Source organism: Camelus ferus, chromosome 16, assembly GCF_009834535.1.
Source record: "Camelus ferus isolate YT-003-E chromosome 16, BCGSAC_Cfer_1.0, whole genome shotgun sequence".
NCBI classification, from domain to species: domain Eukaryota; kingdom Metazoa; phylum Chordata; class Mammalia; order Artiodactyla; family Camelidae; genus Camelus; species Camelus ferus.
Genome location: NC_045711.1, coordinates 47,979,560 through 47,990,975, shown reverse-complemented (window position 1 = coordinate 47,990,975; position 11,416 = coordinate 47,979,560). Strand labels below are relative to the sequence as shown.

Here is an 11,416-nt window from a genome sequence, read left to right as displayed (position 1 = left end):
CCGCGGGTGGAGCGCGCCCCGGGCCCAGGGGAGTGGGAAGATCCACGCTTGGGTGGAGCCAGGGGGCATTCCTTGTTTTTCCCAGCAGGATTCTTTTCCCCTCGCTGTGTTTCTCCTCTCTCCCCCGGGGTGGGGATGGTACGTCCCACCCTCCTCGCATTCCTGCCCCTCCTCCCGTCCTGAGCCGTGGTGCCGCCGCCATCTTGGCACGTCAGGTTGAGGAAAGAGCCAAACCCTGGCTTTGAGGGGCCCGGATTGGGAGACCCTCCCGCGGTAGACAGGGAGACCTACCCAGCCAACCCTCCTCCCCAACTCCCTGCTTGCGCGCGGGCTCCGAGGCTAGCGGAGGCCCTCCCGGTTCCTGTCAGGCCCAGGGAGGAGGGGCGGGCGCTGCGGCCGCTGCCTCCCGGGGACGGGCGGTACCACCCAGGCGGGGAGGAGAAGGCCTGGTGACGGCGGGGCAGTGGCACCGCCCGGGGGCGGGGTGCGGAGCGGGCCGGCCGGCTCCCTGGGGTGGGGCGGGGCGGGGCGGGGCGGGGAGGGCGGAGCGTGGGGCGGACGGAACCACCGGGGCGGGGTGGGGAGGTAACGGGACGGGCGCGACCATGGCGCGGTGAGGGAGCAGGGGTGGGGATCGGTCCGGGGGAGGCCTGGGGCCGCTGGCTTGTGTGCCGTCTCGGCCGCCCCCCCTTTCGCCGCCGCCGCCGCCGCCGCCGCCGCCGCCCCGGGTATGTCGTCCAACTGCACCAGCACCACGGCGGTGGCGGTGGCGCCGCTCAGCGCCAGCAAGACCAAGACCAAGAAGAAGCATTTCGTGTGCCAGAAAGTGAAGCTATTCCGGGCCAGCGAGCCGATCCTCAGCGTCCTGATGTGGGGGGTGAACCACACGGTAACCAGCTCCCCCGCTCGCGCCCTTCCGAGCGCGGCCCCGAGCGCGTTCACGCCCCCCGCAACCCCAGGCCCTCGCCCCGCGGGCCCTGCCAGTGACGCCTCCAAACCCTGGCCAAGCCACTAGCACGCCCACCCCACCCTCGCACGTCGTCCGGGCTGGGTGTGCCTCCTCGCGTGGCACGCGAGGCCTGGTGTCTCCGATGGTGGTATCCCGTCGCCTCCTCCCCTTCCCTCCAGCCCCTCAAGCTTCCTGCGTCTGGCTTCATGCAGCCCCTGGAGCGCAGATGGAAGGCCTGGGTGGGGTGGAATCTCTTTCATCCCCTCTTCCTCTCTTCTCATCTCACCTCGTTTGTTGCATTTGTTTCCTCCCTCGTTCCTTATATCGGCTGTCGAGCTCACTGTCCAGTTGATAGGGCAAGTGGCATTGGCCTGCCTGGATATTCCTCTTCTAGTTATTTGGTTGGTGTGGCTGCTCAAAGTTTCCCCATCCTCTAGACCTCCTTACCACTGACTGGAAATCCTTCCTGGGTTTCCATTTTTTTCTTCTTGAATGAGGTGTATCAACTGGAGAAGCACAGGCTTCCTTGGACCACAAACACTTTACTAGGGTCTTCCTAGATTAGGGAGAAGAGAGAATGTATCCATTTGAGAGAAAGTGATGCCTGCTTATGAGGACTATTCATAGTAGAAATAATGTGGCTTCCTGAATTCTCCTATGGTGTTCCTGTCAAAGATGTTTACTCTCTGTTAAATTGAGCTTTCTATTGTATGCTCATAAAGGGTGTGATAATGGATGGTGATTAGGATGAGAAAGAGGTTCCCTGACTCCTTGGGGTTCTTTGAGATTGTCTAACAGCTCCTGTTAGGAAGTTGGAGCCTAGCACAGTGTTTGAGCTGGAGGACTTTGTGTCTTATTTGTTTGGGGTCTTTCTTCTTTCTCTTCCAACCACTTGCTGTTTGCATTCTGACCATTTCATTGTGAGTTCCTACACCAGAAATAAGCAGAGGAAGTAAAAGGACCTGAAATACCAACTTCACCGACTAAAAGTAGGAATCAGGAAAAAGAAGCATGGCTTGAGTTTCCTGTGGATATCAGTTCTTTAGGCTCCCTGACTTCACTGAGCACTTGAAATTGCCCCCAAGATGAAATGATGACAAAGGGACCCAAGGCCAGCAAGACTTTTTGCTTTGCTTTACTAGAAGAGCCTCTGGCTGGAGATTGATGAGCTGTTGTCTGAGCCAGGGTTTTAGATCTTTACATCTAATACGGAAATGAACATGTTTATGGTGAGGTCTTTGTTGATTTCTTGGTTTTTGGCAAGTTACTGTGTTCAGTAGCCTCACTGAGGTGAAGGTCCTGACCAGGGTAGGGAGAACCACTAGTTTAAAGCCTAGACCTCTGGAGCTGCTTTGGTTCAACAGTCCAGCAGAGTTTGTTCCTTCTGTTTCCTGCTGCCTCAGGGGTCATCTGACAACATTGCAAGGGAAACTGGGTCATCAAAATGTGAACCCTGTGTCCCTGCCTGAAAGTCAGTCCTTGATTTTTGTCCTGCAGCTTCTCACTAGAAAGCATCCTGTCTGTACAGAGAACTGAGGTCTGAGACTCAGGAATATTACATCTAGTCAGAAGGGCCTTTGGGTCCCTTCTTTGATACATGAAGAAATGGAGGCCCTGATAGGAGGATTAGGTTGCCTATGGTCACAACAAAAGATGTAGCTCATTGTCCAGCACCGTTGGCTAATGATGGTGCTCGAATGAGAGGTCTTGTTTTCTTTGCCTCCTGTTCATTGTCCTGCCTCTCAGACAAGTGCCAGGACAGATGGGGATTATGGTCTTGTTAGAAAACCTGAAGATATGCTCAAAGTGTGTGTGCCTGTGCCTGCCAGTTCCCAGGATTGCGTGTAGTGCTTGGTTTTCTGATAGGCAGGCAGTAACTCTTTGAATGGCAAATTAAGAGGTATCTGTGATTCCTACTTTCTTGGACTAGGCAGTCAGCCTCTTTCTTTACTAACTTTAAGAAAGTTTGAGGGCTAGCTGGAAAGGCATTGACTTTTAAGCAAGACCTATGCCTCTGGACACAATGAGTGAGCACCGCAGGGGAAATGCACTGGGCACCACTGCCCTGGATGGGCTGAGTTTCAGAGGTAAGTTAAACAAAAGTTTTATTGCTTCCTCTTAGCTTGCAGTAGGGTCTAGTCGCCATCTGGGAAATGGAGCATCTCCCCAGAAGAAGACTATAAAATCTTGCAGTTCTCTAGGGAGTCAGGACCGTGTTGTTCTGGTGGACTGATAGCCTTTCTTGGAGGTTACCTTCCTTCAGAAGCCCACTGTTGCCACTTTCTGCAATATAAGGTTTCAGATATCACCTTTTCTTTGATTCTTTAGTTTCTCACCCATTTAAGCATTTAGACCATGATTGTCTGTGGCTGATGGTGTATGAGATGTGAAGGATGGATATGTCTTTATCTACAGCACAGGCCAATTACATACTTTCCCATGAGGTGGTTGACTTACTTCTAGGTGGAAAAAGAGAGGCGTTTGAACTCAGCGTTGTAACAGGAGCTCCTCTTGTGGGCAAGAGATGCAGCCCATGGACTGTGTGGAGGAAGACTGCATAGGAAATGGGGAGAAGAATCAGACAACTTTAGATCTGTCAGGGGGAGAACGAACATAGAGAGAAAACAAGTGTTTTAGTGGATGAAATACAGTTCAGAGGGTCTGGAGTTAGAGAAGAGATTGCCTCAGAGAGGAGTGTGGAGACCAGAGGAGGCCAACCTTGCTTGATAACCTGTTGGCCGTTTTAGGAACCTGGTATGTGTGAAGCTTCACCCAGGTGATCGGAAGGATTGATGGTAATTAACCATTTGGGAAGCTGCCAGACTGGTTCTTCAAAGTGACTGCACCATTTTTACATTTCCACAGATAGTGTGTATGGGTTCCATTTTCTCCACATCCTTGTCAACACTTGTTATTGTCTTTTTTGTTATAGCCACCCTAGTGGGTTTGAAGCGCTACTTCATTGTAATTTTGATTTGCATTTTCTAGCTAGCTAATGATGGTGAGCATATTTTCATGTGCTTACTGGCCAGTTGTGTATTTTCATTGGAGACATATCTATTAAGAGCCTTTGCCAATTACTTCTTTGCCCATTTTTCAATTGGGCTATTTGTCTTTTTATTATTAAGTTGTAGGAATTCTTTGTATATTGTAGATGCAAGTTCCTTATCAGATACATGATTTGCAAATATTTCATCCCATTCCTTGGGTTGTCTTTTTTACTTTTTTTTTTTTTAAACAGTCCATTTTTTAATTTTTAAATTCTTGACATTACAGAACTAAACTGAAATTTATTAACATTCCACTCTTACATTTCTTATCGACAAACAAATAAAATTAATGAGCCTAAAACCCAAAACAAAACTAAAAACAGGGAAAAGCTTATAAAATTTAATACGGATCCCAGCATTAATAACTGAACAGAGAATGTGATTTTTAAATTCTTAGCAGATGATAAAGTTGTGTAGAAACTGAACACTTAGAAATTGTTTAAAACCTGGAATCACTGAGCAGAAATTACACAGTTGGATCATGGGAAAACAGCAGCAAGGGATTATGAGTGAACCTACACTGTTCTAGCTGCACCCCATGCCCTTCTCAGAAGAAAGCCTGGCATTGATTAGTTATTGACTAATACTGGCAGCAGAACCAGTGATAGTAACCTGCCTACCAGAAGAGCCTTCCACTGGGTTGGTAGTTTTGATATGGGCCCCCAACATCTGGCAGGTCTCATTAATGTTGGCACCTTGGTGCCCGATTATGCAGTCAATTAAGTTATTTGGAATGGTGAGTTCATGGGTGGTTTGAGTAGATGCATCCAAACTTGCCCAATAGCCTTTCACCTCTGGAGAGCTGGAGTCAATTCTGATGAATCTGGTCCCGCTGTGCATCATGGCAAAGTGAGACTGTTGTCTTGTCACCTGGTTCAGCTTGGCCAGATCGAGCAGAGAAATGGTGTGTTGTCCTTGGATCTATTAGGCATCTAGAGGTTGTCCCTCTAGGTCATGGGTGGTATGGGAGTAGCCCGAAGGTCCACTGCACCGATCTTGGCCTGGCCACGCAGATGACTAGAGAGCTGGCCAGCATGGGCTGGTACGGAATGGTCAGGACTCTCCCTTGCAGAGACTGGGAGAGCATCTCCAGCATGACCAGGTAGATCTACACTCGGTGACAGACTGTGGCACGCCAACAATGGTGATGGCCCGCTCGGTAGAGTTGGGCAGCATATGCCCTGCCCCTGGACCTGGGCCCTGGTACTTCTTTGATCTTACACCCGCCCTTCCCAATGAGGGAACCACACTGGGTGGCCGGCACCACCAGCCTCAGGGTGACCAGGGGCTGCAGTGCTGTTGGTCATGGAGCTGTTGATATCTTCTTCCAGCTTGTTGAATGATCATGACGAAGATCTTAAAGATGGCATTGGTGGGGCCGGTCAGAGTGATGATTCTCTCTGGACAATTCCCCTCTGAGATGTTGATATGTGCTTCACTCCTCGTGGATTATCTTAACTGACTCCCCTTTCTTCCCAGTGATGCTTCCTACTTCCTTTCCGTGCATAAGCAGCCGAGTGGTGAGAGTCACATTTAGAACACTTTCAGTCACATCGGCATCCATGGCGAGCGGCGGGCCGTGTTCGGGGGAGTTGGGCTCCTAACGTGGTCAAGTCTTCGGTGGCTGGCCGGTGGAGGGGAGGTGTAGGCCCAAAACTGCGGGCGCGAGGCGAGCGAGGGCTGCGGGAGAGAGTGAGGGCTGCGGGAGAGAGTGAGGGCTGCGGGAGAGGGCGGGCACGGGCGGCAGGCTCCTGCGGGGGCTCGACCAAGGCGGCTGTGGTCCAAGGCGGCTGCGGTGGAGGGGGCGAGTGGGGCGGCTGGCGGGTGGGCGAGGGCGGGGCGGTGGCAACTCCAGCGGCAGCCTCAGCGTCTATTTTACATTCTTGATGGTATCTTTTGAAGTTCAAGTTTTTTTTAAAATGGACTTTATTCTTTTAGAGCAGTTTCAGGTTCATAACAGAATTGAGCAGAAAATACAGAGTTCACAAGTAGTCCTCCCCACCTACACATATATACTCCCCTCCCCTCAACATCCCTCATCAGTGTGGCATATTTGGTTCAATCAAGGAACCAACGTGAACACATTATTATCAATCAAAGTCCCTACTTTACATTAGGGTTCACTTTTGATGTTTTACATTCTATGGATTTTGACAAATGCATAATGACATGTAGTATCATACAGAATAATTTCATTGCCCTAAAAATCCCTTGTGCTCCATCTATTCATTCCTCCCTCTCCCCAAACCCCTGGAAACCATGATCTTTTTATTGTTTCTGTAGCTTTGCCATTTCCAGAATGTCATTTGGTTGGAATCTTACAGTTTGTAGCCTTTTCAGACTGGCTTCTTTTCATTTAGTAATATGTTTTTCAAGTTTCTTCTATGACTTTCATGGCTTGATAGATCTTTTTTTTCTGTACATATATATTTAAATTTAAATATATGTACTATTATTGTTTCTAAGAATGTTTAGAGCTTTAGCTTTTTAAACTTACATAGTTATCAAAGGTATAAAGCCAACCACAAAATAAGAATTAACTCAAAAAGATACACACACCCTACTATTAACAGCAACATTATTTTTAATTGCCAAGATATGGAAGCATCCTAAGTGCACATCAATAGTTGAATAGATAATGGAGATGCAATATATATATATATATATATATATATATATATATATATATATATATGTATGTGTGTGTGTGTGTGTGTATGTATATGTGCATGTATATATATATGTGTGTATATATGGAGTGGAATACAACTCACCCATAGAAAAGAAGGCTATTTTGCCATTTGCAGCCCCTCATTCACTTTTTTTTTCATTTCAAAAACCAGAATTTTATAACTGCCAGAGACATTTCCATTACATCAAAACCAACAAAATACCTAGACATAAATTTAACCAAGGAGTTTACCTATACTTTGAAAACTGAAATGACACAAAGAAATGGAAAGATTTCTTGTGCTCTTGGATTGGAAGAATCAACACTATCAAAATGGCCACACTACCCAAAGAAGTCCACAGATCCAATGCAACCTCCATCAAAATACGTCAACATTCCTCACAGAGCTAGAACAAACAGTTCTAAAATTTACAAGGAACCACAAAAGACCCCGAACAGCGAAAGCAATCTTTTGTAGGTCTCTTTTCTTCTCTTCTTTTTGTTCTCTTTTCTTATGGTTTGATGACTAGAGAACGTCCTTTAACATTTGTTGTAAAGCTGGTTTGGTGGTGCTGAAGTCTTTTAGCTTTTGTTTATCTGTGAAGCTTTTGATTCCTCCATCAAGTCTGAAAGCCTTGCTGGTTAGAGTATTCTTGGTTGTAAGTTTCCCCCTTGCATCACTTTAAATATATCTTGCCACTCCCTTCTGTCCTGTAGAGTTTCTGCTGAAAAATCAGCTGATAATCTTAAGGGAGTTCCCTTATGTTATTTGTTGCTTTTCTCTTGCTAATTTTAATATTTTCTCCTTATTATTGCTCCAGAAATTTTCTCAGGTTCTTTCTCTCTCTCTTCTCTTTCTGGGACCCCTGTAATGCAAATGTTAGAGTGCTTCATGTTGTCCCAGAGTTCTCTTAAACTATTCTCATTCCTTTTTATTCTTTTTTCTTTTTTCTGTTCTGAAGTAGTGATTTCCATTAATCTGTCTTCTAGCTCACTGATCCATTCTTCTGCCTCATTTAGTCTATTCTCAGTTCCTTCTAGTGTATTGTTCATTTCAATCATTTTATTCTTCAACTCTGTTAGGGTGTGCTTTATATTTTACAACTCTTTGCTAAAAACTTCACTCTGTGCATCTATACTCCTCTTGAGTTCTCTGAACATCTTGGCCATCATTACTTTAAACTCTTTCTCAGGTAAATTACCTATCTCCTCATCATGTATTCCTTCTGGGGTTTTATCTTGTGCCTTGGCCTGGGAGATATCACTTTGCTTCCTCATATCATCTATCTTTCTATGTGTTTGTGGATTCCTTCCACAGGCTTTGGGATTATTGTTTTCTTATTTCTAGTATCTGCCCCTGGTGGATGAGGCTGGACTAGAGGCTTATGCAGGTTTCCTGGCAGAAGGAGCCAGTGCCTGCCCACTGCTGGGTGAAGCTTGGTCCTGGACCTCTGGTGGGTGGGGCTGTGTCTAGAGGCCTTTGTGGCTTAGGAAGTCTACTGATGAGTGTGGCTGTGTTCCCACCCTGTATGTTGTTTGGCCTGAGGCTTCCCTGCAGGCTGTTAGGTGGGGCTGCGTCTTGGTGCTAATGATCCAATCAAGATGTCAACCTCCAGGAAAGCTCATGTGGATTAACACTCCCGGAATGTCTTCCACCAGCTTTTATGTCCCTTGAGTGAGCCGCAGCTGTCCCCCATGTCCCCAGGAGGCCCTCCAAATCCAGCAGGCAGGTCTGGCCCAGGTTCCTATGAAATCACTGCCTCTGCCTTTGGACCTGGTGCACGTGAGTTTCCGTGTATGCTTCTCAAGCAAATGGAGTCTCCGTTTCCCCCACACCCGTGAGGCTCCCAGAGCCAAGCCCCTCTGGCCTTCAAAACCGATGTCCTGGGATCTCCTTCTATTCCCAGTGCCAGGACCCAAGCTGGGGAGCCTGACGTGGGGCTTAGAGTTCTCACTTCTGTGGGAGGGCCTTTGCGACTTAACAAATCTTCAGCTTGTGGGTCGCCCACCCAGGTGGCATGGGGCCCAGTTATATCGTGAGCACACCTCTCCTACCGTCCTGCTGTGGTTCCCTCTTTATGTTTCCAGTTTCCCAAGATCTTTTTTTCTAGGTTCCAGTCTTTTTTCAAGGGTTGTTTAGTATTCAGCTGTGGTTTCATTGTAGTCACAAGGAGAGGCAAGCTCGTCGTGGTCCTACCACTCCGCCATCTTGACCGGTACTCCCACTAATTGAAGTTCAAGTTTTTAATTTTGATCAAAAGTCCAATTTATCTGTTTTTCTCTGGTTGGTTGTACTTTTGGTGTCATATCTAAGAAGGCTTTGCCCAACCCAAGATGATGAAGGTTTACTCCCACATTTTCTTCTAAGAAAAACTATTTGAGTTTTAGCTCTTACATTTAGTTTTATAATAAATTTTGAGTTAATTTTTATGAATGGTATGAGGAAAAGATTTGTTCTTAAGTCTGCTCAGTTCTCTCCCACATTCCACTCCCATTCTGTCCACACATTTTCTTTGCTTAATGCAGACCCAGAACCTCCTTTCCCTGCCTTTTCCTCTTGCCCTGCTACTTTCAAAGTCTTTAGTAAATAGTCCCACCTTAGTGAAGCCTTTGGATGAGTTTGTCCTTCAGCACACCTTCCCACCTCACAGAGAACAACTGGGACTCAAATGGGAGAAGAAAAACCAAGGTGTAAAAAGGAGGAATAAACCCAGGGGTGGATTTGGTGGCATCTCTGGCTCTCTGTTCTTGCCCTTTTCCTTTTTGGAGTTTCAGATTTTGCTTCAACCTCCTTGGTCTTGGGAACGTGTTTCCCAACACGTCATGTTTTCTGATGGTAACAAATGATTGCCAGTGGTGCCAGCCTGTGGCCGAGACACCCATAGAACCCTGGGACAGGTCAGGAAGCCTGCAAGCCCAGCCCACACCCCCTGGGTAGCAATTCCTATGAAGGTCACACAGGGAAGTGAGGGATTCTGGAATCAGAAGTTCATCAGACTAGAACTAGTGACTAATTTTCATGTCCCATGGGATCAGCATAGAGTGAACTCTCTGTTCCTAAGTTGTTTCCCACTCAGCTTGTTTAGCCTCCTCATTATTTATGCTGATGGCTCACGGAGTTAATCGTGTGGATCATCCAAAAACCACTTGCATGACGTGACATTAAAACAGTTTACCATCTTAATATGTTCTGTTTATCATGATACTCAAATGAGTTTGCATTCCACAAGTACATTTCTGCTGAAGATGAAAGAGGTTGGCCCAGAAATGTGCTAGATAGTGAAAAAGGAAAGGCACATCTTCCTGAAACATTGCTTTAGTCACGACCTTTCATGCTTCAAAGCTTTTAGTTATTCTCTTTTGTCTACCAAATAAAGTTTATTCTTCTCTCCCTGGCGTTTAAGACTCTTTACATACTGGTTATAGCCTCAATAGCTAACCTTAATCTTCTTTCCCATCCTCCAGACCGTGAACTTTTGGCATGGTCACACCAGCTTTCCTGTCATTTTTTTCTCTTTATCCTAGTGTTAGCCATCCTTTAGCCCCCTTTTTCTGTCCATCAGTCTTTCCATCCAAGATTTATTGTCCAACTACTATGTGCCAGCCATTGTGCTAGGGACATAAACATGGGTAAGACAGTCTCTTCCTTCTAGGGGCTCACAGTCTAGTGGTGAAATCAAACATGTAAACAGATAATTACCGAAGTGAATAGATATTTAGGATATAAAGATGCACAGAGGAATGAGCAACTGGTTTAACCTGGAGAAGACAGGGAAGGTGTCACAGAAGTGTCATTTAGCCAGATCTTGGATGATTCTCTTAAATTCATCCCTTCTTCTGAGCTTGCTGCTATAGTCCCTCACCTGAACTATTATGATGGCCCCATAAATGGTCTTGATGCTTCTTATCTTTGCCCTATCCAATCCTTACTTGATTTTGATCCCAGAATTATCTTTCTATATCACTCATCTAATCATGTGAATTCCCAGACTTAAACTTGAGAGGGCTTCCTATTGTCTACATAGTCAAGTCCAAATTTATCATATAGTGGATAAACCTAAATTCAAATCCAGGCTGTGTCCCTTAGTATAGTGTTGAAGTAGTAATTTTTCTCTCTGAGCTTCATTTTTCTTTTCTATAAAAGGAGTATAACATTTCCCTTGCAGGTTATTAGGATAGAGGAAAGGAAGGGAAAACATTACTTTAGTGAGGTAGCTGTCCATAAGAAGGATTGCACAGCACAGTATAAAGAGTCCAGGTTTTGGCACCAGATAGGCTTGGGAGCAAGTCCTGACTCTGCACATATTGTCTGTGTGACCTTGAGCAAGGTACCCTGAACCTCTTTTGCAAAATCAGATTAATAATACTTTATGTGACTATTAAATATTAGAAATAATAGCACAAATAGAACAAAAATATTTATGTGTTAGATATATGATATATAATAATATAAAGCACTGACCACTTACAGACATTCAATAAACAGAAGCAGCTGTTGCTTATTGATACTGAAAATATGCTAGGTTGTTCACCAGTCTTTCCTGTACTGTCTCCCACCACTCCCTGGCACCTCTCTCTTACCCTGCCACTCCCGGCCTCCCCCGACTGTACCTAAAATGGGCAGTATACTTCTACAACTCTGAGGCTTGTTTCACAGCTGGGATTCCCTTCCTTTTGGGTTTTTTGGGGCTTTTTTGTCTGTTTGTTTTTGATTTTTGTTTTTTTGAGAACTGCCATCCTAGGCCT

The 11,416-nt window shown here is 46.1% G+C and overlaps 2 protein-coding genes across 2 annotated transcripts in view; one reads left to right on the top strand and one right to left on the bottom strand.

Annotated features, from left to right (window-relative positions):
- The first annotated feature begins 578 nt into the window (after positions 1-578).
- PIP4K2B (phosphatidylinositol-5-phosphate 4-kinase type 2 beta) overlaps positions 579-11,416 on the top strand; it is a 35,450-nt gene continuing 24,612 nt past the window's right edge. The window contains exon 1 of the mRNA XM_032457896.1: positions 579-889. Coding sequence (XP_032313787.1) covers positions 731-889 — 159 coding nt within the window. The 5' untranslated portion in view covers positions 579-730. The remainder of the gene's footprint in view (positions 890-11,416) is intronic.
- LOC102504051 (poly(rC)-binding protein 1) lies at positions 4,172-6,168 on the bottom strand. The gene is given in 7 exon segments (XM_014552064.2): positions 4,172-5,001; positions 5,003-5,109; positions 5,112-5,203; positions 5,205-5,288; positions 5,290-5,336; positions 5,338-5,437; positions 5,439-6,168. Coding segments are annotated over 7 exon segments (1,032 nt in total). The 5' UTR covers positions 5,564-6,168; the 3' UTR covers positions 4,172-4,524.